This window comes from Aphelocoma coerulescens, chromosome 21 (assembly GCF_041296385.1).
Source record: "Aphelocoma coerulescens isolate FSJ_1873_10779 chromosome 21, UR_Acoe_1.0, whole genome shotgun sequence".
Taxonomy (NCBI): Eukaryota; Metazoa; Chordata; class Aves; order Passeriformes; family Corvidae; genus Aphelocoma; species Aphelocoma coerulescens.
The window spans coordinates 1771982-1798943 of NC_091034.1; the positions used below are offsets into that span (position 1 = coordinate 1771982).

The 26962-nt window shown below is 47.0% G+C and overlaps 1 protein-coding gene across 1 annotated transcript; it reads left to right on the forward strand.

Annotated features, from left to right (window-relative positions):
- The first annotated feature begins 476 nt into the window (after positions 1–476).
- On the forward strand, positions 477–15810 carry MICOS10 (mitochondrial contact site and cristae organizing system subunit 10). Its single transcript, XM_069034814.1, has 4 exons — positions 477–582; positions 12030–12077; positions 12655–12764; positions 15566–15810. Exons 1-4 carry the CDS (start codon positions 516–518, stop codon positions 15572–15574), a joined length of 234 nt encoding a protein of 77 aa, XP_068890915.1. The 5' UTR covers positions 477–515; the 3' UTR covers positions 15575–15810.
- The last annotated feature ends 11152 nt before the right edge of the window (positions 15811–26962 follow it).

Consider the following 26962-nt stretch of genomic DNA (forward strand, 5'->3'; position numbering starts at 1 on the left):
ATGCAGGAACTGTGCGGGATGTAGGGCCCCTGCCAGGAAAAACCTACACGGGAGTGTGTGTCCAGTGATGTACCCAACGCTGCAGTGAGAAACCTCGCTCTGCAGCACAGCTCGGCTCTTACCATGGCTGAGGCGAGAGCCCTGCGGGCAGGGGGGCGGCGGGCGCGGGCCCAACCCAGGCTCCTGCGAGGAGGTAGGGACGTTGCCATGGGCTGAGGGAGGCGAGGGCTAACAAGGACACAGCGGGAGCTCTAGACGGAGAGACGGAGCCCGGGGCGGGCTGGGGACGTGGCGAGCCCGGTCTTACGGGGGAAAACGGCGTTTTGGGCCGGATCCTACGGGGAAAAAGGGCATTTTGGGCCGGGCCCAAGGTCGGGCGCGGCGGCCATGACGCCCTCCCGCCGGTAACCATGGCAGCGACGGGGCAATCTCGCGAGATCTGCTGGCGTGAGCGATAGGTGGAGCACCAAGTCTCGCGAGAGTTGCGCGGGGGAGGAGGTGAGGGGACGGGCAAGATGGCGTCGGAGGGCGACCTGGGCAGGAAGTGGGACCGGTGTGTGGCGGACTCCGCCGTCAAGCTGGGTAAGGGCGGCACGGGCATGGCGGAGCGGGAGGGCCCAGGGAACAGCGGTGGTGGTCCCCGGGGCTCCCCGGAGCCGGGAGAGCGGCCGCCGGCGTGTCCCCGCGGCGCGGGGCCCACTGCCCCCCGCCGCCCCGGGTTCGCCTCAGAGCGGTTGTGAGCCCGGGAGGGGCTCAGGGTGTCCGGAGGATCCGCCCTCATAGCTGTCCCCGGCGTCGGGTAGAGTCGGCGACCCCGGGCCTGGTAAGGTGACCTTGGCCGCGGGCTTGGACCCCCGCCGGGCCCTCTCCCAGCTCTGCGCCCCGGCCCGGCCCCGGCTTACCGCGGTCCGGGCGTGTTTGACCTCTGGTTACTCCCTGTGTTGAATGTAAGATGTTTCCGTGCGAAATGCGGGCTCCGTAGGAAATGTGGGAGGCCTCCCGGCCGGAATGAATGAGCAGCGGGCAGGCTCGACCGGGTCCTGGCGTGCCGCGACCTTGCCCGCCTTCGGCTTTGCTGCGGCGGTGGGTTTGAATCAGTCTGTGCAGAGCTGTTCGCATCAGTCCGTGTGCGAGGGGGGCTGCGTTTATTAAAAGCAGTAGGCAGCGTGACAGGCTGAGAGCTCTGGCACGTGTTACTTAGTACAGCGTGTGGAGTGTGACATTGAGAAGCTCCGTCCGTGTCCCAGCCCTGTAGTTCTGCCTTTTCGCTAAATAGGGGAGCAGTTCTGTTGGATTTTTTCCGTATTTATTTGCCCTTAAAGTGAGAGCTACGCACGTGCCTCAGTTTTCTGCAACAAACCATTCGCGAGGTTTCACTAAGTACTGTGAGTTTTAGGGGTGGTGCTGGTGGCAGCGCCGTGCTCGCCCTGTGACCGGCTGCAGACTGACAGAGCTCGTGGCTTCGCAAAATGTGCTTACAAACCCAAAGCCTTCAATGCAACGTATAGAGCAAGAAATGCAGTGTCTGACAAAAGGTATTCGTTCCATGTTGGTGCAGATGTCTCTTTTAGAACCATAAATAATATCTGGGAAATGTGAATGTTTATTTCTTGCTGCTGCAGTGGCCTTGTGCTTAAAAGCTGATGAGGAACTTGGGGGTTTTAGTTGCTTAATACTTTTCCATTAGAAAAGATGTTTAATAATTTTAAGTAAACTGAAACTTCCATTGTTTATAACAGACCTTTGAAAAGTGTCAAGTGCTCCAGAGCAGTGTTTTTCCTTATGAAATTCTATTCAGGTTTGTCTGACAAACATATCTGGATATGTTTATGTTTCCATAGCATTGGTTGCTTTATCATAAAATATTAAGTTTGCCAAATTATAAACAAGACCTTGTTCCATGCTGCAGCTGTACATGTCAGAATCCTGTACATCCTCTGTCCTGAAGGCTGAAAGAAGTGGATACAGGGTTGATTTCACAGAATCACAGGCTGGTTTGTTCTGGAAGAGACCCTAAAGCTCATCCTGTCCCACCCCCTGCCATGGCAGGGACACCTTCCGCTATCCCAGGGTGCTCCAAGCCCCATCCAACCCAGCCTTGGATGCTTCCAGGGATGCTTCCTCACCCTCACAGGGAAGAATTTTTTCCCATTATCCAACCTAACCCTGCCCTTTGTTATTGGGAAGTCATTCCCCCTTGGCCTGTCTCTCCAGGCCCTTGGAAAAAGTCTCTTTCTATCTTTCCTATCAGCTCCCTTCAGGTACTAGAAGGCTGCAATTAGGTCACCCCAAAACCTTCTTTTTTCCAGGCTGAACAATCCCAATTCTCTCAGCCTTTCCTCCCAGCAGAGCTGCTCCATCCCTCTGATCATCCTGGTGCCTCCTCTGGACTCTCCCAGCAGTTCCACGTCCTTCCTGTGCTGGGCCCCAGGGCTGGGGCAGCTCTGCAGGTGGGGCCTCACCTGAATGAGGCAGAGGGGCAGAATTCCCCCTTTCCTGCTGCCCACGCTGGGGGATCAGCCCAGGGCACGGGGAGTTTCTGGGCTGGGTCACGTCCAGCTCTCACCCACAGCACCCCCAGGTCCTTCTCCCTAGAGCTGCTCCCAATCTGTTCATCCCTCAACCTGGATTGATCCTGGGGGTTGCCCTGACCCATGTGCAGCACCAGCACCTGTTCCTGTCAAACCTCATGGGATTCCCATGGGCCACTCCTCGAGCTTGCCCAGGTCCCTCTGGATGTCCCCGTCCTTCAGGTGTGTCTGTGCCACTTAGTTTGGTGTCTGTCACCTGCACTCCTGACTCTTCAGTGGGCCTTTTGTTTTGATTCGGTGTTTTCTTCCAACCTAAAGTGGCAACAGAAGAAAGAGAACCTGCTTTGCCTTGTGCACTGGTGCTCCAGTCCAGGGATTCCCAGTGTTGGCTTCATGAGGATGAGTAGAGATCTCAGTCAAATTCATGGTTTTCATTAGACAGCCCAAAAAGATCACATGTGCTGCATCTCTTTATCTTAGCGCCAAACCTGGTGGGATGGGCTCAGACACGTGTTTCTCTTCATGTGTGAGGGCACTTTTCTGGTTTGTGTGCTTTTACAATTGATCAGTAACTGAGTCATTTGTGTTGGCAACCTCCTCCATGAACTGTGTGCTGACAACACAATTTTTTCCGTGGTATCCCAGTGGGAACGATTGTTTTCTCTGCAGGGACATTAAAACCTTGAGTGGTCGTGTTGATTGGTTTTGTAATATTACTGTGATTTGTAATATTACTGCAAAGTTTGCTGGAGTTTCCAATAAATTATCGAGGGTGATTGTTGTACTGGAAAGAAGGAAGGAAATAAAATAAACTTTTCTACTTGAGGATTTGGGTGCTTGTTACATGGGATATAGGATTTGGTAAATGTGTTACTTTTTTTGTCAGACTTTTCCCTTTGGTGGCCGCAGTTTCCTTCCCCAATGCTCCTTTACTGTCCTTCCTGAGTGCTACATCCAGGGAGATCTTTCCAGGCAGTGGTTGGAGAAAAACAAACATTGTGATTAGCCCAGTGTTTTCCCATTCCAGACTCTAAATAAAGGAAAGCACTGAATTTCTGGAGCCTTGCATGCGGGACATTTCCCAGTGTCTGTGAGAACTGTGGACAGATAACTTCTGTGGATTAGTTTGAGGGCTGGAGGGACATGGGAAACAGAAAAGGGGGAGAAGGGGAGGTAGGGCTCTCAGGCTGGCTTTATTAGCAATAATGTGGTTTTAAATTCCAGCTGGGGGCTGTGCAGCCTGTCCTTAGCCCATCAGGATTCCCACTACGCTGCGTAAGCCAGGGTTTGTCGTTAGCTCTGTTGTTTGCAGTTGTGCAATGCTGTTTTAGTTGGAGACCAAGCTCCTGAAAAAAACTTGATCTTCTGCCACTAAAACTTCCAAAATAAATATTTATCTTGTGTTGCATCTTTTGAAATGCTGTATTATGTTTTCAAGCTCTTGGTTACTACCTGTGTGGATCTTGTAATTCAGGATTAACTTTTTCCTGTTAGTTCCAAACAGAGGATGTTGTCAGGCGTTGTTAAGACAGTGTTTAATTTCAAAGAGTAAGTAAACCTGGTTATGCCTGCGCAAAACATTGAGCCATTGTTAAATGGAGCTTGTGGTGACCTCGTTTTTTATTAGGGCTGATATTTATTTGTTTTGCTAATGAAGAGGCTGTATCTAGGTGGTTTTGTTCCTCTTCCATTCCAAATGTAGTTGTGAGCACAGTGTTTGTGCGTGGGGGACTGGGTTGTGCTTTCTTAGCTGACCAGGCGCTTTCTGACAGACAGTCCAGGTCTTGCTGGCTCTGGCTTTGCACCATTCTCAGGGCTTTTCACCCAGGCAGTCATTTAAATAATTTAACTTTCTGTTCCTTTTTTTGGTTCTGATACTGATTTTTCGTGCAGAAAAGCTAGTTGTTACTTTCTGACAGAAAAGTTGTTTGTTTGGGGTGTGGGAACAGGGACTCCAACTACCGAGGCTTTCTTTTTCTTCCCAGCTTGCAAACCTTTCTCAGCTCCTGTGTCTTCCCCAGCCTTCACAGCCAGTTCTTCCTTTTCAGTAGAGCTCTGCAGAGGAGGGATGATGAAGTAAACAGTGTTGTGGTCTTCCTCCATCCTGCAGGCTCCAAAGCTGGTTCAAAGGGTTGGTCTGTTTGTTTAACTGATGGATAGTTCATGGCTGTTTATTTGGAAAGACAATTATTCACAAAAGACTGACAGAGGTGGTTTTTGCTACAAGGCTGTAATTTTGGACAAATTATTATTATGTGCTGTTTCCAGGGGACAGAGAGGCAATAAAGAGTATGTGTGGAAGGGAGGGAGGTTTATGTCTTGGTTTGTTTTGAAGCTGTTGTTATTTTAAATGAGTTGAACACTGTAATTTCCCTGACACTGGAAGGTAATCCTAGGGAAGCTGTTTGCTTCCTGACTTGTGTGTGTGAAGTTGCTGTGTTGAAATTCATTTTTTTTTTCTGGAGAGAAATATTTTGATGTATGTCTGTGATTGACCAAAATTCAGCCTGGAAGCTTGTAAATAACCCAGTGTAGTGATTTCATTTTCCTCTAATCCTCTGTTTTGACATCTGAAAATAAAATGCTTCTAATTTCCATTTAATATGGATTTTTTTAAGAGAAAAGGGCACTTTGAATTCTCCTACAACTGTTAACATGATTTCTTCTGGCTTGCATCATCTGGCCTGCTTGAATAGCTGTTCTGTTAATGGCAAGGGTGAAATTGTATTGTTTGTGTCATTCCACAGATTGGGTATTTCAGAAAGAACCATTGTATGGATTGCAATGTCAGTATTTTTAAATAATCCTTCCCATGGTTGTGAATAGGATAAAGTCAGTCTATATAATGATAAAACTTGATTACACTTTCTGAAAACTAGATTAGACTTTGTCTAAATATACAAAAATCCTGAAATTCCTGTTTTGAAGTGTTTTTTTGCTTGGCAGTTGGATCGTGGTCATCCAGTCTTAACTACCAGGTCAGAAGGCTTGTTCTTCCTTTGGGGTTTTGTTTTTAATGCTGCAGATCAGGGATATTATGTGAGCACACAACTGCATTGTTGTGTGAGCTTTGTTGGAACCCCAAGTTATTTTTCTGTGTCGTACAGAAGATCCAGCTCTACTAGTTGTGTCTTGCACAGAGCAAGTAGTGTAAATATTAACTGCTTATGGCTGTGCAGGGAGGCAGCACAGACAACAAAAAATGTTTTCTTTGGAAGAGTTGGGCAAATGCTGTTCTGAGAATAGGCTTTTAGTCAAAAATCTAACAGCAACATTTAGTTATTATGTTAGCAGAGCTCAGAATACAATGTCCATCTACAAATTAAGGGGGTAGTCTGTTGGAAGAAAAAGACAGGAAACTCTTTAGGAATCCAGGTCTCCTCCTAACTGCATTGTGCCCCTGCTGTTCCTCTTGGCTGGCACTCTGGATGAGTCAGGGAATGTGCCCTGCTGAGGTGTGTCCCACCAGCTGTGCCAGCCTGCTCTTGGTGGACTTTGGAGCAAGAGAACCTGAGAGAAGAGCTGTGACAGTCCATCGGCTAATCCATTGCAGCCTTTGCAAACCCCAGACCTCCTCAGCTCTGCTCCACGGGAAATGAGTGCAAAATGCCCTGACTTCCCAGACCTCTGCGTTAGTGCATTGATAAGATGCCAGCTCTGCCTTTTTTGGAGGTGGCATGCAGTGGCAGTGCCCAGGGGAAAGGGACTGTAGCCAAGTGATATTCTGAAGTTTGGTCCTTGAGATGTTACAGCAGTAGGTGGGAACAAGACTTTGTTGGTTTTTTTATATCAGAAACAGTTCTCTGAGAAAATCCTTTCAGGGCTGCTGGCACATCCTTGGTGATCATAAATGAATAGCAAGAGGTTTGAGAAGGACCAAACTCCTTTCCTCTTCATTCCCGCCAGTGAGATGCCCCTGAAACTCTTCTTGCTCTCAGTTGCCTCCGTTTCTGAGCTGGGCCAGCAGACGTCAGTACTGGCCAGCCTCTGCTGGCTGGGTGTGAAGCAGCAGCACTGCCAACCCTCATAGCTGGGCTGCAAAAGCCCTGAGTGTGGGTGTGTTTACTCCTGCTAAATCTTTCTTTTCAGCAATGTTATTGTTTTTATTAACAGAACATGTAATTGCAGTAAGACAAGGTAAAGTTTCCTGTCAGAGGGGTATTTTCTGTGTTTTCAGAATATTGCTGGTTTTTTACGTATGAGCTTCTAAAGCAAGCACAGCCCTGATTTGTCTAAAAGCTTGGTGCAACATTGATCACAGAATCCCAAAATGGTTTGGGTTGGGAGGCACCTTAAAGCTCATCCAGTCCCACCCTCTGCTGTGGGCAGGGACACCTTCCACCACCCCAGGCTGCTCCAAGCCCCATCCAGCCTGGCCTTGGACACTTAGAGGGATTGGGCAGCCACAGCTGCTCTGGGAAATCTTTGCCAGGGCCTCCCCACCTTCACAGGAAAGTTGCACTATCTCATCACTGAGCAGCTTCCACTCCTCTCCCCTTCCCCTTTTAAAGGAGGGAGAAAACATAGTGCCCTCAGGTCTCACAGTTCTGGTGTGAGGCTGAAGTTTCTGGTCCAGTATCACCGTGATTCCTTGGGAGATCACGGGCCCTTCCTGCTGCTGCCTGTGCCTCTGCTGATGTTTACCCAAGGTTTGCCTTTGAGCAGCACTTGACCTGACCCTGAGTGCTTAAGTGTGAAAGCAGCCCCTGAAAACATGTCAGGATTTTTGATTATAATGATATTTGGATATTAATATTTTGTTATTCCAATTTTTCTGTGTTACTACAGTCAGATGCTGGTATAAAACAAAACACTATTTTTTCTGCTTCTGTCTTGAGTACTTGGTATATAATTTCACTGTGTTTTCTTCTCGTGTCCTTGCTCATTTTTCTGTCTGCTCTGCAAACAATCCACACCACAGGGGAGATGGGAATGAAAGCTTCAAAGTTGGTGTTTGAAGAAAATCTGATTCCTGCCACTAAGCCCTTGCAAAGAGTCTGCTTAAAATTAATTCTCTCCGTAAATAAGTGATTTCATGGTCTCAGATTTCTAACTGGTGCTAAGTGCTGCCCTGTGAAGGCCCTAGTGTATGAAAGCAGTTTTTCCTCCACATTTTTGCAAAGCAATTCTTTATGTATCTTGTCAGAGTGGGATCGGAGGCTGGAGCTCTCAGTTTTGTGTTTGTGTGTGTGGAATGGCAAAGGAAAATAATAGTTTTTGTTTTGGGATTAAGTAATTGAAAACCTTCCAGCTGCTATAGTAACAGCAACACATCTACCAGATGTCAATGAGCATATTTTAATCCTTCTATTTTAAGTTTCAAGCTATTGAAACAAAGTACATCTAGGTGTGGCTGTGTTAATAGCTGCCTCAGCCTGTATCTACTTGGGGAGCCTAGGAAAAGAACCATGTAGTATCTCTCTTGGAGCGACTGCTGATTATATTTATAGAAAAAGCTTTTCCCAGATGTTCTTATGGGGCAGGAGCCCATCCTGAAGATTTGTGTTTCTCTCCGAGACACTTTTATGATGTCCTGTTGGGTATACAGCGCGTGCTCTCCTGCGTGTTAGATTGATTGGCGGTACCAGGACGTTTTTCTTGGAAGGTGTAAGAGCCAAAAACATAGAAAGAAAAAGTTTTGGCGCCTGGGCTCACTGCCTAATGCCAATTCCATGTGGCTGGGACGCTCTGTGTGGCTGGGACGTGTAGTGGGGAGCAGGGGTGAGGTGTCCACACAACTGTCCTGTCCCCTGTTGACACTGTAAATGAGTTTAGGCTGAAGTGATGGATGTGGGGTGGAAGAGGCTGTTTTTCTAGTTAAACATTTTAAACTGTCAGAGAAGGTGAAAAATGGGTTGTACTCTTTCCTGTGGCCTTTTCCTCCAAAGAGTCTGTCATGCAAGAAAGGGAGGGAAAATGTGCCTGGCGTGGATCAAGACCTTTGCTTTGCCATGTTCGTTTGTTTTCATTGTAAGATAAACCTTTCATGTTTTATTGTTACGAAGTTAAAGCCTGGCCTAGAGGTGCTGATCTTTAGGAGGAACAGCTGGAGTGTCCCCTGGTCAGGTGGGAGACTCTTTGAAGCGACATGTTGCCTTTTTAAGAGGAAATGGAGCATGTGAGAACTTAAACCTGTAAAACTCATCATCAGCTCTGCCATTGTTTATCTCTGGTGTAACTTTATATAGAATTAAAGTGAAATGCATTACTTTGCTCCCAAGGCAAGATGGTTTTGCTCCCCCTTGGTCTTGGAGACACAGGAAATGACCACATAACCACAAATACTTTCTAGTGGAATGAAGATGAGTGACAAACTTCCCGCAGAAAGAGGTTCTTAACCAGACGGGCTAAGGAATTAAATGTAGCTGAAGGTTCTGGGTTTAAGTTAAAACCAACTTCTAGCTGTTCAAGCCAAGTAGAAAAGAGTGAATGCTGTACATGCAGTGGCTGGTGTGAGGGGCAGATCTGGTGTTTCCAGTAGACAGGAGGTTGTGATCACAACAGTTGTGAGCACAGACTGTGCCTCAGTCAGGAGAGGAGTGAACCAAGCTGCCTTTGAGATGAGGAAAGCTAAGGTACTCCTTTGGCTTTGTTTCTCAAGTTGCCTTCTTGTACAGAAAGCCAAAATCCATTAGCTGTCAGATCTCCTTCACTTCTCTGTAGCATTTTCATTACTTAAAGCTTAGCTATCATACCATCATTTTTTTGTACTAATTATCATTATCAGACTCCTTACAGCTGGAACAAAGTGCAATGATAGCCTCTAAAATGGCACAAAAAATGCATTTGCATGAAGAAGAACAGTCCCTTCAAATGAGCTGCTTCAGAAAAAGCTTTAAGATAGAGTAGTTTTTCATAAGTCAGTCATGCTGGACCACATCTGTTTAACAGTGGTGTTAGTGTGGGGGAAGGCATAGTTTGTGTTTTAGGCTTAGGCTGAGTTGCAGTTGACATAAAAATTTTTTCACCTTTTAAGTGTATCCTGTAGCTTCCCCCATGGCCAACAGCAAGCAGCATTGATGGCATCTGAGTGGAGTCCTTACAGAGGGGCTGTAATGTGAGAGAACACCTGAAGGAGGTGAAGAGAATACGAGATAATGATAATTTCTGGAAGTAAATGGAAAGAAACTGTATTAATTATAGCTGCTTCCTTAGTGCAGGGTTGTCTTAAGACAAGACAGGAAGCAGTTCACCACCAGGCTGGTGAGAAGAATGTGGGTTTGACTGGTAACGTGGAAAATGTGGTGACATTAGAAACTGCCCAGGCTGTGCATGGAGATGATGCAGAATTTGTCATCCTGTAAATCATTTCTCATTGATTAGTCAAGCTGTTTGGATTGGCAGAGGGGATCTTCCCAGGGACAGGAAGTGTAGGACCAGGATCGCTTCCTCGTGGCAGGGCTGCTGAACCGGGCACTTCAAACAGCGCCTGGTGCTGTCTGAACAGAGAGAATTCCCCCCACCAAGTCCTTGTGAGCCCTGAAGTGCGACAGCCCAAACCAGACCAGCACAACTGCAGAGTGCAGGAACAGGCTGGCAGAGGAGCCGGGCCAGGGAGCCAAACAGGATGGATTCTGGAAGACAGTGATTATCCTTAATGGCATAAACATTGTGGGAGAGCCAGCACCAGCTGGACTATAGCAAAGGTACGGCAGGAAGGCTCTGTTGGGAGGGGGTGGGGGGATGAGAGGGGTGAGCTGTGGCTCTGAGGAAGGCCTGATGTCTCTTCCAGGCTGCGGGTGAGCACTGCTCTGTGCCATGGGTCTGAACGGGCTGCTCCAAGGAGTGTCTCTTGCTGTCTGAAAGGTACAAAAACCGTGACGCTCTGAGCAGACATCTGAGGATCCGAGACTTTCCCTTAGCTGTGCAAATGATTAGAGTGAAAACCTGACCTTCTGCGAAGCGCTTGGGCTCTAAAATGTCTGGGGGAGTTATGTCAGGATCGCTTGGCAGGCGGTCAGAGCTCTTCCTGCGTGTTTTGTAAGCCTACTCCGAAGTTGTAATGACCTGGTAAAGTAGTTACCTCTGGCACAACTGAAAAGCTGTAGTAAAATGAAAAGGGTTTTCAAATCAACTCCCATTTCCAGCTCTCAGTAAATACGGAGAGTAAAGTCCTAGCAGAGAGTGAACGTGAGGGGGTTTGCTCAGGTCACGTTTGCTCACCTCTGTTCTAATATTCAGGGGTGTATAATCAATAAAACACATGGGATGCTTAGTTAAGGTATGAGGTGGTGCATCCTAATGTACTTAGGATGTCAAGTATTTTTTGAGCTCCTCAATAGAAACTATCAATATATTTTTTACAAGGAAAAAATTTTGAAGAGCACAAGGAAACTTAAAAAAAAAGAAACGTCATCCTATATGCCATGAGGGCACAGGATCCTTGGCATTGTTCTGGACTCAACTCACTTACTGATGCATTCAACAGGATCATATGCTTTTAAGAATATAAAAAAAGTATGTATTATAATTAGTAAACTTATTATATAGAAGTTAAATTTCTTGTATTGAAAGGAGAGAATTGAAACCCATAACAGGATGTGTTTGCTGCAAAATAAACCTGAAGCTGTTGGTTTGGTTTTTTTAATGAGCATGACTGATTTTTTTTTCAGTTTTCAAACTTTTGTACTTCCATGCCTTATCTAAAATTCTTGTTTTTAGTGGACATAATTAAAGGTAGAATTTGCCCACTCAGCTGCAAGTTTTCACTGTTATATTTATTGGGTCCTGAGAGGAGTTTTGCAGACTTGCCTGACATCTTGCACAAAATCATAAGCTCACCTTCCAAGGAAAGCAAAAAATTATTTTTAAATGTGCTGAGTTTTTTAATGGCACTGAATAATTTTGTTTCAACTGCTGCAGTTATTTCTATATAGTATAAGGATGTGAAAAGTCATTCACTCCTAATGTGTTTAAATATGCTCCATAATGAATGTTGTGGATGTGAAAGATAAGCAGCCTGGAGCTTTCTTTGTAAGGTATAGGGTAACACAAAGCTTCAAAGTTCTGCTGCCCTCAGGACACACATTGAAGCAGTTAAAGTAGTGAGATAAACGAACTACAATGAGATACTCATCTGCAGAATCTAAAGCTCAAGGACACAATAAGTTTTCATTTAAGTGTTTCTCATTTGCTGACAATGAGCCAAATAAATTTTAATTCCACATTGTAGATGGTGACAGAAATTCAGGAACTTTCCCTGGGATGAGAGTCTGGTTTGTTTCCCAGATAGTTCTGATAATGTGCTTATATGTTTGGATTCTAATCTGAATTCACTGCTTACAGTTACTTCAGAAAACAAGAATTGTTTTTTTTCAGATTTGTTATGTAAGAGCTCTTTGGTTTGGTGTGCTGAAATAACATGTAGTTGGATAGTCATAGTCTGATGTTCATAGTCTGATATTCCCAAGTTGGAATAAAGAATTGCTGTAAAGAACTAAATAATTTTCCATTACTTTGCTTTGTCTTTGTCCTCACTTGCTGCATTTCTTCTTACAGGTGCTGGATTTGGATTAGGAATTGTTTTCTCAGTCATCTTCTTCAAAAGTAAGTACACTGCATTAATCTTGGCTCTCTGGCTTCCCAGTTTCCACCTGCTGTAGGTGCAGTTAAAAGTCTTTGAGGCATGTAGAAGTTAATCAGCTTGCTAGACCAATTCTTCCATTGTTTCTCCTGTCTTTTCCATTGAAATGGAGTTCCCAAAACTTTTAGCTGTTGTGTAACAAGGTTGTTATCCATGGCACCTCCCTGAGCTCCTCCTGTGCTCAGCTCAAATCCTGGAATTGCAGGAGACCCTGAGCCAAATCACTGGAGCCATGTGTCTAGCCATCAGTTTATGCCAGCCTTGCCAGGGCTTTAAAACTGATCTTAGTTCTTCAGCTGTGCTTTAAAACAGAGTAATTTTCAGTAATACCTTGAATTCAGAGATTGCTCTCTGTTAAGTTCTAAACTTGTGTTACTGTTACTCTTCTTCTGCAGTGGGCTGGTTTGGAGGATTTTAGAACTTGAAAATGCCTAGAATGCATCTTCCACTAATTTGTTCTTTCTTGGTGCTTATGGAACAATACATAACAAACAGCTTTCCTTGACTTTACTTTTTCCTCTCTGCTTGCCTCTTCCACAGGAAAGGCATGGCCTATTGCATTTGGGTCAGGGATGGGGTTAGGAATGGCTTATTCCAATTGTCAACACGATTTCCAGTCTCCGTATCTTCTCCATGGTAAATTTGTAAAAGTAAGTATCAATGCCACCTGCTATTGATCGGTAGCTGTTTGTATGGATACATTTACATGGATATTCCTCTGCCTTTCCCAAAGGAGTGCTGGTAGGAAGAAATTTGTGTTGCCAAAGCTGGAATGTTCCCCTGCTCTTTAATATCTGGTGTGTTTAACAGTAAATTTACTAGACTGAATACATGGAATTAGTTTAACAGATCCCACAGGTAGCTTTTCCCACAACCTGAAAACACAATAAAAATACATGTCGGGAAAGCAGAAAAACTAAACTAATGTTAAGGTTCTTCAGACTTTAAAAGAGATGAGCTGGGAAGAAACTGGAAGTCATGTCAGGCACGTCAGGTAGACCTGCCTGTGGAAGCAGATCTTTGATCTTCTGTAGGGTTTTTTTTAATATGAAAACACTGATCACTTGGAAGTTTTGTGTCTTGTCTGTCTGGATAATAATGTAGTAGTTAGTCTGGAAAAAAATGTACCCTGTAAGCAGTTTTGAAGAGGATAATTTCAATGAGTTCAGTATTAACACTGAAGTAAAATATTTAAAAATAGATTAATTAGCAGGAACCGTTTGTGCTCTCACAACCTGGCTGCAGTGCATCCGTCCACAAACTGACTCCATTAGTGTTTTCTTAATTTCTTCACGTGTCAAAATTGGGGCTGTTCTCATGGTAATTTATCATTGTGGCATCTGGAAAACAAAAGAAGTGTGAGTGTGTGTTTTGGATCCACAAACCCATGGCCTGGTTAAATCATTTCATGACCCTGGTGGAGAGGTGTCCTCCAGGATATATTCACAGTGACTTCAGCACTTCAGAAAGTACCGAGGTAAAATACCCTGCCAGGAGCTTTTCATGCAGGACATGGAGTACAGAAATCCCTCCTGTGTTGCTCCTCTGCCTGGTGCAGGAGGCCTGCAGGTGTTTTCAGGTTTTTCCTGATGCTCGTAGAGCTGCAAGTAGAGCCTAGTCCTCCTTAGATTTACTGACAGATGAGCTTTTGTCAGCCTTCTGCAGCCCTACCAGACACACCTGCTTACAAATATTTTCTCCAGCTGCCTGTTAAAGAGATTCTCCAACAAATAAAATCTTTGGAGAGCAATATACAGAAACTTGACTTGGATACAGCTGATCAGCATTGCCAGCTACTGCCCAGAATCAAAAATCTATGTGGCTCTTCTGGCTGGATTTGTTAACATTAAAGTGTGTTAGTTTTCCACATCATCCTGAGATTATTTCTCCAGTTTGTCTCCAAAAAAAAGCTGGAATGACATGTCTGTGGCTTCATGTGAGTGATAAATGCACTGTTTACGTGTTCTGAGAGAGCATTATTCATTCAAGGGTGCTTGTTCCTAGGGATGTTGGGCAGCAGCAAACAGTGTCCAGTCACCCTAGGAAGGGATTTTATTTGGATTAAGGACTAATTTGGAGCAGGGATGGTCCTTGGAAGCATGAAGTAACTGGAAGGACGCTTCAGATGCCTGCATGGCACAAGACAAGTAGTTTCCAGTGCACTGTCTCCATGACTTTCTCTGGCACAAAGTGGCTGACAGAGGGAAAATGTGGATGAAGCCATCTAATGGTTAATGTCATTAATTCCCTCCAAAATGTAATGTCATGGGTAATGGCTGCAGGGTTATTACAACAAAATTATTTCATTTCTCTTGGTTAGGAACATGGAAAATATTGTTGCATTATCACTCATCTGTTTTTTTCCTAGAAAAATTTGTTATAACCGAACTCTGTAGGATTTCCTGTACAAAACTGAGTTCTGTTCAAATGCTAACTTGTCAAAATGAGAGAATCTGCGAGAAAATCAGCTTTATTAGAGAGAAATGTAACACAGATTAACTTGGACAAAATTATTTCTACTTTTCTGAGCCGGTCGAGTTCACAGGATCACAGGAGAACTCAAGTTGGAAAGGACTTCAAGGAGGTCATGGGGGTCAGCTGTGAGGTCAGACCAGGTTACTCAGGCCTTTATCCAGTTGGGATTGTTGATTCTTCAGGATCAAGTTCTTAATTCTGAGTCCTGAGCCAGAATGAGAGAGGACAGAGGACCTTCACAATACCAAATAATCGGGAGATGTCAGAGTGACTTTGCAGCTGTTCTGGCTGTAACTTGGATCATCACAGTGCCCATCCTTTGGGTTAGAAATTCCATCATGAAACCCCAAAAGAATACTTAAAATACAGAAAAGTTCTAATTTGTGGTCAGAATTTTCTGAGGGCTTTTTAAGTAATTTGATCAAGTGGTTTTCACTGTGACTTCAGCAGAATTTAGAATCAACATCACAATTATTTCAAGGCTTAAAATGCTATGGCTGTGAATTACACAGCCTAGATTTCCTTGCAAAATGGAAAATATCCTATTTTTCAGGTTATTCAGCCTGTATTATCACTCCAACCCCACAATCCTGTACTTTGATAGAACTGTGGGTTTAGATTGATGTGCAGGAACACAAGAAGGCAACTGCAGCCTTTCCTCTTGCCCTTTGTGGCTTTGATTTCAGTCTGATTTCTCTTCAGCCTGTGAATAGTTAACTTGACCAATAATGTGGGGTTGTTTGAAGTACCCAGTTTATCAGAATGGAGGGTTATGCATGAAAACATGGCATGCTTCTGGCGTGGAACAGCTGCTTAATTCCTCCATACACAACTTCTTGCTTTAGCAAAGGATGAAAATGTTCCTGTACCCTCTGGAAATGTTACAGAGCTCCGTGACTTGCTTTACATCCTGCAGCACCTTCCATGTAAGGAACCCAAATGGCTTTTTAATAATATAAGCCTTCTTGCTTTACAGGAACAGTGACTAATGGCTAAGACTATCCCAGTGGGAAGGAAGGAGAAATCAATGATTATTCCTCAGGAATACTGAAGTGCCCCTGGAATAAGCCAACATTCTTCAGTAACGATCACCAGTAACTCTTTATACTCCAACAAACTGTTTCTGTCTATGAAACAAAGTTCTGTTGCTTGTTTTGTATCGTGTCTGAAAAGTGCAAGGAAGAGCTCTTCTGGGAAATAAATAAAAGAAAAATGGCCTTCTCTGGTGTGTTGACTTTGTATGTGAGTGAGAGAGAGGGAGAATGGAAGGAGAGACCTTCATTTGGAGTAGCCAGCAGCTGGGACCACCTGGGCCACTGGGAGAGCTCCTCAGCAAAGCCAGCCATCGTCTGTTCCTCCCCACTCCTGAGAGCAACCCCCATCCACCATCCAGTTCAAAGAAGCATTCCCACCTCATAAATCACCCACTAGACCCCTGCTGCTTGTGCCGGTGTTTGGAGAGGAATATAAATACTCCTATGTCCTGTTTGTACAGTTGCTCTTTAAAATTGGAATTTTGTCCTCTTAGAAGAGGCAGAATCCAAACGGGTAAATCCAAACCGTGTGACGGATGCAGCAAGGCCCTGCTGTCTGTTGTAGCTTTGGGTCATGGAATGACCCCTGTTTGAAACTTCCCAGGATAGTGGGTGAGTTAAACACATCCTCATGCCATCTGGCTCTCAGCTTACCCTTTAGGCTGATTGTTTTTGCACCCCTCTTCTGTGGGAGAACAGAGAGGTTTCAGTGTCTCAGAATGGGTCACGACTACTTAAAGCTCTTTATTGCCTTGGCAAGACACTGCTCCAAACGCTCCCTTCCTTGCACCTACCCCAGTCCTTGTGATGCCTTCTTGGCACGTTGTCTGCTGCTCTTCCCCTGGCTCAGGAGCTCATCTTCACTGCTCTTTACTCAGCACAATTTTCTAGCTATGGAGATGACTCTCTCAGATCTCTTTCCTTTGTCCCACACTTGTGTGTTTTCCCTGTAGCACGAGTGAGTGCATGTCTCAAGATGGAAATGGAATGGCATAGGTTGATACAGAACTTCCCTTTATTGAAAGGCTGTTGTGCTGCATGGTGAGTGCTGGTAGATGGAAAAGTGACAGAGCAACTCCTCCCCAGAAAGGAAAACAAGTTGTACGATAGTTGTTTTTTAAACCATGCCAGGAGAGGAAGGGGATGGACTGAGGGCTAGACTGGAGTTCAGAGGGCTTGAGAAACTCCTTATCTTACAGACCTGAGGTGTGGGTGCTGCAGCAGCCCTGCATCCCCACCTCTCCTGGGCACTGCTCTGTGCACCCTGCGCTCTGGAGAAACGTGTTGAGCTGTGCCCAGAGTCAACAGACACTGAGGAGCTTGCCTGGAGCAAAGGACTTGTGAAATAAAATAGCTCCAGTGCCAGAGCAGCATTAAGACTGTCAGAGTGTGATACCATCCAGGTCCATTGCTCCAGCATGTCCTTGTTTTTCCACCTCCTCCCTTGCCGGACTGCATTCATCAGTCAGGTCAAAACAACTTACTGAAAACAGGATATCTTCCTTCCCAATTTTGAATCATTTTATCCAGCCCCAATTTTTAATTTGAACTATGTACTTTGGAGCCATAGCTCCTCTGTGGTTTGGAAAGGGGTTTTATTGAGTTCTCCGTGTGTGTGCTGCCTGAGAAGTCTGAGAAGCCAGTGGGATCTGCTGGAGAGAGGAGCATCAGCCTGGGCAAGACCCAGGAGACCCAAAAGCCCTGGCAGCACCCAGCACCCTGTCAGTGTGCAGGGAAAGCTTCAGCTCCTGCTGAAAGCTTCATCTGGGCCGATGAGTTCAATTTTTGTTTAGTGCCCCTGGTAACAAGTCATCCTGTCCTGCCCTTACATGCTCTGCTTCAGCTCAAAGATGACTTTCTAGAGTTAATTCTTGTGTTGGGCTACTGTGCCTGTGGTCAAGTGGTTCTTCTGGCCATGGAACTCAGAGACATCACTTGCAGATATCGATCCCGGTGTGTCCTTTATTGCTAGAGTGAGAATAATCAGAACAAGGGTTCTTGCTCGTTAATGTGAAGTCAACATCGGTGAGTGTGAGAAAAGTACACAATTCTAAAAGTGGAATTTAAATTTGTCATTGCTTTTTAAAAGCTTAACTTTTTGGTTTCTTTCACAGCTGCCTTGCTTCTTGTTGTCTGTGTTGATGTATATATATATATATGTATATGCACATAAACTACCACGTAAGGGTCTGTATTTGTTTGGCTTTATTTAATTAAAGATGTATTATCCCAAACCTATGTTTGAACCTGTCCATGTAAGCTGTGCAAAATATCTTCTTGTGAGGACAAGTCTCCTCTTTCCCTCAGTGAGAAGGAGCCTGTACCCTTCCCAGCTGAGGTTGGAATAGGAATGGTTTCCTGCCGCTTGATTTCTAATTACATAAATGGAAGGGGGAAAAGTGGAAATTCTAAGTACCAAAAGGCATGTTAAATTTAGTATAATACACTCATCTGGAAACTATCACATTTTTCCTTCTTTCTTAAGCCTGCTGAAATCATTGCTTCGTCTGTGGCGTGATTTGGATCGGGACCAAAAAGTGCAAACAAGATAGGGCTGAAAAAGGCAGGTGTCCCTACCCAAACGGAGACCTTTTAGGAGAGAACTTGTATCACAATTGTAATAGGAGTATACAGTGAGTAAGGAAACTGTATCACTACCCAAAAAAAAAGAAGCTGTTTGCTGACTAGAACTGGTTTTGAACGTTTAACAACTCCCCAAGTGCTCGACTGACCACAAATCTGCCTCTTTAACAGCTTGATTAGATGTCTGCTGAGGCTTTGAGATGAATAAACAAGTCACGGAAAAGCAGAGACAGCGGGGAAAAAAAATATCAAGCTGCTTTTCTATTGTTTATCCGAGTTGTTCATGTTTGATCAAGATACCGTCATTGCTTTGTGTTCCAATCCTGCCTGGAGCCGTGGCCAAGAGCAGGACCTGGCTGTATGTGGTGCTGTACACACAAATAAAAACCAGCCTCTGCCCTGGAGAACTTACAAACGAAACAGATGGGCTGCAGGGAGGCAGGAGGGTTTGTGATTCCCATTTTAAAGATGGGAGAAGCTGTAGGCAAGGTCAGGGATAAGTCGTGCAGGGAATGTGGTGTGCAGCCAGGGCTCTGACTGGAGTCCAGCAGCCTGTCCTTCCTGACTGGTTTTTCGGGTGGTGGCGGAGTCTCAGGGGAAAGCTGCCCTTCATAGTCTGGGAGACTGCAGAAGTGTTTGTGCCACCCTTTGCCATCCTCAAATTGCCCCAGTTCTTACTGGCACATCCCTGAAAAGTTAGGAATGACATTTTATTGTCCAGAGGGTGATAGCTTATGGAATCACTAGTAGTTGTAAAATGCTGTGATCCTCATTATTGACTTTGGTGATAATCTGAATCTGATAAGGAGAGAAAATACTGAAATGTATTCCCAGTTCTTTGTGCCTCATGGACACTGCTGTGCTAGGCAAAACATAAACATAATACCAGGAGACAGCCATGGCCTTAGTAAATCTACCTTGAATATAAATTTAGGAGGATCAAGGAGACAGCAGCATTTCAGTACCATGGAATCATGGAATGGTTTGGGCTGGGAGAGACCTTAAAGCCCTTCCAGTCCCACCCCCTGCCATGGGCAGGGACGCCTTCCACTATCCCAGGTTGCTTCAAGCCCTGTCCAACCTGGCCTTGGACACTTGCAGGGATGGGGCAGCCACAGCTGCTCTGGGCACCCTGTGCTGGGGCCTCCCCACTCTTGGAGGGAAGAATTTCTTCCCAGTATCCAATTTAAACTTGCTCTCTTCCAGTGTGAAGCCCTTGTCCTGTCACTCCAGGCCCTTGTCCAAACTTCCTCTCCAGTAGTGGAAACACAGCAGTGATGGTGTAACTCAACTCTTCCAGAGAGTTCACACGGATGATTCTCCAAAGGAAGAGGAATTGGTTTCCCAGCTATTTTTCTTGGGTTTCCTCTGAGTTTGGGAAAATTGCAGAAGAAATCACAAAGGTGCTGGTTTGCAAATGGGAATAGTGGGTGCACAATTTGGACTAAAGGTGCCTGGTTGTTGTGGTAGTGATGTGCCACGAGGTACAGTTGATGCTGCAGCTGGAAGGGAGAGGCTCGTGGAGCTGGGCAACCCCTGATCCGTGAGTGACCTGCTGGGAAAACTCCATTTTTCAGCCAGTTCTGAACCAGCAAGGCACTGCTGACCCTTCTTTCACTCCGAGCTGGCAGGGTTTGGTACTTACCCCATACCACACACCCCACAGTAAGAAATAAACTTTCTCCTCCTCTCTCACCCCACTCCTGCCTTTGGAAGTAGGACTGGTGCAAATTTTGGCATGCCAGCTCTGTAGGCAGCTGGATGCAATGTGCACTGTGTCTGTACTGCTCCGAGAGTCCAGCCTATAGCCCACCCACAGTGAAATGCTTAACTGAGATTGAAACTAAATGGGAACATAGTTTATGGAAATTCAGCTGTGGATGGCCGTTCTCTCGTGCCTTCTGGCTGTCAGCACTTTGCTGTACAGCACCGCAGGCTGTTGGAGCTGGATTTTCCTCGTGGTGCTGGATACCCACCTCCTGGAGCTTATAAAGATGCTTAGAAAGTTGCTGGTGACTAATAAATCACTCTTCATCTCTAGTCTTTATTAGTGGTGCTTGTAAAGCCTCCAGCTCTGGGTTAGGAGTGGATGCCCCTTCCTGGAAAAGGTCATGCCCTGATCGGTTCAAATTCAGTTCATAAATCATGCAAAGGAGTGTGTTTCTTTTTAGAGGTTTTAGAGGATATTCTTCCTCCCCCTCGGTGCTGCACTTGAAGTTGTTAGCAGTGATAAACAGCTAAACCCAAACCCATTACTGCTCCCATGAGCCCTGCATTCCCTGTGGATTTGGACTGAAGGACACAGACCTGTTGGAGCAAGTCCAGAGGAAGCACCAAGGTGATCAGAGGGATGGAGCAGCTCTGCTGTGAGGAAAGGCTGGGAGAACTGGGATTGTTCAGCCTGGAGAAGAGAAGGCTCTGGGGTGACCCAGTTGTGGCCTTCCAGTGCCTGAAGGAGCCAACAGGAAAGATGGAGACTGTTTCCAAGGGATGGAGTGCCAGGACAAGCAGGAATGGCTTCCCGATGACAGAGGGCAGGGTTAGATGGGATATTGGGAAGGAATTCTTCCCAGGGTGCTGAGGCCCTGGCACAGGTTGTATTTGTAATTTTAATTAATTATCTAGAAGTAAATACAAGAAGCTGGCAGACAAATAACTGCTGTTTGGTGGGATGCTGTGTAAGCGAAAAAGAAAGTGGAGCAATGTGGATTTTTGTCCAGTCAAATGTGAAGTTCAGCATCCAGGTGCCACAAACACTGATAATACCTGGAGATGGCACAGCCTCAGGGATTATGGAACCCCAGGAACCGAAGGGATTTCTGCTAGCAGGGAGAGGCACAGCGAGAAGCAAGGCCTGGAGGCCAAAGCTTGAGCCATGCAGATGAGCAGTGAGGCACTGAATTACAGACTGGGATGAGCTGGTAGAGCCATGGGAGGATTTTCCAGCTCCTGACGTCTTAAATGGAAGTTACTGAGCTCCACCTGGGAGTGACTGGGTGAAATCAAATGACCTGTAACACTCATGGATTCAGATCAGATGATCCAACTGTGCTTGTTGGCCATAAATTCTCTGAAACTTTTAAGGCCACAAAGGTTGCCTCCAGAATTCCTGGTCTCTGTCCCATGGCTTAATCCAGTCTGAACTAAAGGCAGAGTGTTTTCAGCTCGAGGACCCTGCTCGTTAGACACTCCCTGAAGATGTCCCTGGCAGGGACCTCAGGCAAAAGACAACCTATTTCTGTGCCGTTCCTTGCTGCTTTGTTCCTCAGCTCCTCCCCTTTGGACTGTTTTCCTTGGGTTTGTTTGAGGGAATAGCTGATGATGTGCGCTTCCCCTGCTCCTTTTTCCAGGCACGGGGCCCATTTTTTGTTTAATTTTCTCTGAAGATGACATGGTTCTGTAGATAATCTGTCGAGAGATGGGGTATTTCATATGTCAATAAATACATCTTTCGATGATGGATGGAAGCCTGGGGCTGGAGCTGCAGGAGTGTTAGTGGGATAGGAGTGGAGGTGCCCTGGAATGGCTGCATGGGAAAGCTCACATCGTCCTGCAGTTTGCACCACAATCAGGCAGGACAGGGAAAGTGAGTTCCATGGGTTCTTTTAAGGTCTGAGAAATAATTCCTTTAAATCTTTGGGAGCATCCTAGCAGGCGACATGCTTGTGGGAGGCTCTAGTTTACTATCTGCAAAGTCATGGATTTTATATCCATATTAGGTATAAATAGAGGTAGGCTGGCAGATAGAGGCAAGGTCACTGTGACTCCTCCGAGCACCGGATGAGCCTACGATTATTTAACTGGGGCTTCAGATTTAACTCTTGTCGTGCACTGCAGCAGCCGCTGTTGCCAAAATTAAAACCTGAATGATGCAAAGTTGGTCTAACACGGATGTCTCAGCCTGTTCAGGAAAGCTGTGGTAAGCTGAGAACTCCTGGCCACTTTCATTTCATTCCTCATCAGCTGCAGTAATAGTCTCAAAAATCCTAATCCTGCTCCAGGGCAGGAGGAGAGGGAGGCAATAAGCAGATTTCTCAGGGTCCCACATTTCTGATGTTATGAACCCTTTAAACTATGAAAATCACGTTATCACTTTAAGAAGTGTATTTGCATTTGTGTTTTGGAAGGTGGGAGGAGTGTGAGCTGAGGACTTTAATCTGTTAACAAATGCATTTTTTCTTTTCTTGTTTCTCAGTCATCCTAATTCTTAAAAATGCTGACACTTGCTGTAGCAGGACTTTGAAAAACTGGCACTTTAAGGCTTCTGATTTTGAGTGCTTCTCTTCAAGGCCAGAGAGTTTGTGCATGAGGCTCTTCCCATGCAATATTGCTCTGTGAGTCACCCCGTTTCAGGCGGGTGCTGGTTTCCTTTCAGTAATGTGCAAAATGTTCCCTGCACACATGTGGATGTTCTAAGTTTGTCCTGCTGGTTGACAGTTTGGAGGAGCTTCGGTGCCAGAACTGTCTCTGAACACACACAAGCACCTATTGTGATGAGGCCTGAGCTTGGCTGGGGCCTTCAGGCAGTGCTGCAAGAAAAATAATTAATATAATAAGAGGTTCTGAGTGATTGCAGCAGGGGGAAGTTGTGCAGCAGAGAATAAGATGGTTATCAGAGGGGATTTGACTGGTTGCAGTGGTGGAGTTGGAGGAAAGTGGTTATTTTTGAAGTAGAAAGGAAAAAAAAGCTGTTTGACCTCGTAGGGACGAGGGCACCTGCAAACGAAGGCCAGCAGCTTCTTCCCAGCCCTCCCTGCTCAGAGCTGCCCCTGCACACACGAACTGAATGGGAGAAGGATTTTGCATGACCTGAGTTGCTGGGGAAGCGAGGGAGGGAGGGATGGAGGGGCCTGGAGTGCCTGGGAGCGGGGAGCGGTTGGGCAAGGTGGAAAATGGAGCGATTAAACACACTTGGACTTGCTCAGGGATGGGAGGGGAACGTTTTTACTGCTGCCCCAGGGCCCCAAAATGCACTGGCACGGCGCTACAGAGAAACCACTAATCCCAGTGACCAAGGGGAGGGAACGGGACTTTCTCCCGCAGCCCCCCGCGGAAGGCGAGGCTGATGGGATTAGAGGAAACAGCTGGCTCGAGTCGTGCCCTGCGGGAGCGCGCATTCCCGGGGCCGGGGAGGAGAGGAGCACCCCGCTGCCGAGTCGCATTCCAGGTCATTTGCTGAGCCCAGATGTTTTCTAATGGGCTCTCTGATAAATCCTTTTCCTTCACTGCTGAGCTCAGCCCCTGGCAGCCAGGTCTGTCCCCTGATCTTGCCTTTGCAGTCCAAGCCAGCCCGCCAGATTCCCACCGGGACTCGTTCCTTTCCGCTTTGCCTGCACGGAGGGATTCAGCACAGAGCTCAAATCCGGCGTCCCAAACCTGCGGCTGATGGAGGTTGCTGCTCCCAATTCCTCCCGTGGCTGAACCTTCCCCTCCAGCCTCTCCTCAGCTCCCTGCATGTTGTAAAGCCCAGTGAGTGCTCTGGCTGGGTTGCTCTGAAGGAGCAGTGAGGGGCTGTTGTACCGACGTGCTTTGGGGGAATCTGAGGAAGCAAGAATGGTGTTTGTAAGGACGGATTCACTCTTGGCCGGGCGTGCTGGAGCTGCACAGATGTGAGGGTTTGTGCTAGCAGCACAGGAGGATGTGGTCCTCACACCCTGCTACCACTGTCCCCTCCCTGCACCTACCTGAGGTGGAGATGGGAAATCATCCCTCAGCTTTTTTAGTAGTTAAATCTTTGCCTCTGTCTCCTGGCATGAGTACTGCTCCCTTCACCCAGGGTGTGTATGCCCTTACAAACAGCAGTTTGGGGTCCTGGTATCTTGGAGATGACTTCAGGCTTATTTAGGAACCAAAAAGTTGGAGTTTAACCCCAGCAGGTCTGGTAAGAGAATCATAGAATGGAATCACAGAATGGTTTGGGTTGGAAGGGGCCTTAAAGATCCTCTTGTTCCAGCCTCTGCCAAGGGCAGGGATGCCACACACTAAATCAGGTTACTCCAAGCCCCCTCCAACCTGGCCTTGATCAGCCTTGATCCAGCCTCCCTCAGAAGGGAGCTGATAAAGAGCTGCCTTATTTCAGGGACCAGCAGTGCAATTCTGCCCCCGTTTGCAGATCAGATGCAGAGGTGAAGGGAGCTGGTCTGAGCTGGGCAGGGTGGTCCATGGCAGACCCAGGCATCAGGCTCCCCAGTCCCTTATGGGTCGTGCAAGGGGCCTTATCCCCCGAGAGCACTTCCTTGGACCCTGTGTGGTTTATCTCAGGGATGGTGAACAAAATACCAGTGGGGGAAGAGATGGAGTTCAGGCCCAGCTGTGGGATATGTGCAGAGCCATTCTCCTCACACTGCTCCCTGCAGCCCTTCATGGACACACACACACCCCCCCCACTCATTTCCCACCCACTTTTCCCCCCATGTGTTTTCTAGCATCCCACTGTGGGCAGGCAGGGAGCCTTGCACTCTGCACTGACACAAATAAAAGAAACTGTTTTATTTTTAACTTACAAATACACCCTTTTAATTCTCACACCCACAGTGCCAGGTCCTGTCCTGACAAGTGGGGAGCCCCTGGCACTGTGGGTGTTTGTCAGCAGCCCAAAACAGCAACAGCAGGCGAGGGAGGGACGTCCTGGGTTTCTGCTGTGTCCCAGTGCACGAAGCCTTGGTGATCCAGCAACAGGGCAAGGGCTGAGGGGGAAGGCACAGGGGGATGTGGATGTTTTGGGCAAGGCTGTGTGTACCTGGTGGAAAAGCAGGATGGAATGGGCTGTCATCGAGGTGAGAGTGAGGAGTTGTGTCACACTCCACGTCACACCACGCCGTGTGAAAACATCACTGTGCCGTGGCACGCCTGGCTTAGGGGCAGGCAGCAAACTCCCCCGAGCTGTGGGGAGTGGGAGCTGCTAAACAACGGGGTGATGTGTGCAGCAAGAGCCTAAAGCTGCTGCTGAAGCCAGAGCCCCTGGCTAGGGAAGAGGGGCTGGCTGGTGAGGTCGGCTCCTTTCCTGCTGGTGCTGCCTCCCTGCTCTCCCTCCCTGCGGAGCGGCTGCCTCTGCTCTGTGCCTGAGTCTGTCCAAATGACATCTGCAGGCATCGGGTCATCACTCCTTGTTCTGGCTGTGATATCACATTGCCTAGGAGAAGGGGAAAAGTCTTGGCCCAGGGCTTTGACAGCCTTTCAGCAGCTTCTTTCATCCCCCAGCCAACCCGCTCTGTCCTGCAGCACCTCTGCCTGTTCCTCCTGACACCAGAAAACCTGAACCCTGCTCCGCCTGCCTCCCCACCCCCAGATTCACAGATTGCTGTTTCCCTTTCATGCTGTTTACAGAACTGGAACAGGGATGAATAGTAGGAAGCAGTGAATGAACTGCACGCTGGCTCAGAGCTCCTTGCAGAACAATCACAGCCCAGAGCCGAGGATCCCACAAAACTCATCCAAACACTGAACCATGGACTGAAACACTTGGCTAAATTTCACCTTAATGCCTGTGGTCTGTTGCTTTGTAGCTCGTTGCATCTACATCTTATTTTTCATGGTGAGAACTTGCTTCAAAGTCTCAGATGTCTCTTATTTCACTCATATTATTCAGAATAAAGTAGCCTCCTGAGCAGGGGTTTACTGCTGGTCATGCTGGCCATAGGGAGCAGGTAGAGCATTGGTCAAAGGCCTGGGTTTAGCAGTGGGTGAAAATGCTGGGAAACCAGATTTTGGGCTCCTGCTGGGGTGTGTGGTCATGGCTAGAGGCTGTTCCTCTGTTGTTGGCCCTTTTGGAGCTGAGCAGTGCAGTACAGTTCGGGGCTGGGTAGGTTGCATCTAGCAGGATAAGAAAGTGATGCTGAAGGCAGCTTTTTGCCACCCTGTTTACAAATCCTGTTATCCTGGAGCTGGAAGGAACTGAGCAGCAGGAAACCATTCCTTCACTGGCAGCCTGCAGCCTCCTCCAGCAAACACCCAGCCCCAAAGCCTCTCCCCACAGCTGCTGCCAGGGCACTACCAACACTTCTCTCAGCACAGCTGTTGCTTCTTGCCATCTCCCCTTCCTGCTTCTCTGATCTCTATGCAAATCCTCACACCAACAGGAGCCAGCAAAACCCAGCCAAGCCTGGCAGGTATCTTTTGATTTGGGTAATGTTTAATGTGGGGGCCTCTTTAGATTAATTGTGCCTTAACAGAAACAGAGCCCTTCGGTCTCCAGCAATTATCCTACCTGAGAGAGAGCCATGAATGGGGCTTCGCTGGCGTGGGGTTTGGCTGTTAGTTTTTTAATGGGAAAGGGAAAGAGGGAAAGAAAAGAGAAAGAGAAATAAGAGAAAAAGATGTGAAAGAGGAAGGGAAAAGAAAACCAAAAGAGAAAACCATCGTCTCAAGTGCTGAAGAACTTTCCCAAAATCTTCACTGCAGCCAGGACTCTGCTCCAAGCACTCTCTATCACGAATTATGTTTAAATAAGAGTTGTTGGCGTTCCGTGAGCCCAATCCAGACTCTATGCCACTGCAGGGGCAAGTGCTGGGACATTCCCTTAGGCTCTCCTGGCCGAAGCTCCCTCGTTTTGTGGCCGGGCGTTTCCAGCGGGCTCTCCCCGTTAGCTCTAACACTTGCCGGGGGTTTCACGGCCCAGGTCGGTGGGTGAGCTCCGTGCCCGGGGTGTTGGGGCTCCGGCTCTCATCTCCGAGCCCGGCGGCCGCAGGGGCTGCTCGGGGCTCTCGGTACGCCCGGACCCCGGCGGGGCGGGCGGGCGCTGCCGCCGCCGCTCCCTC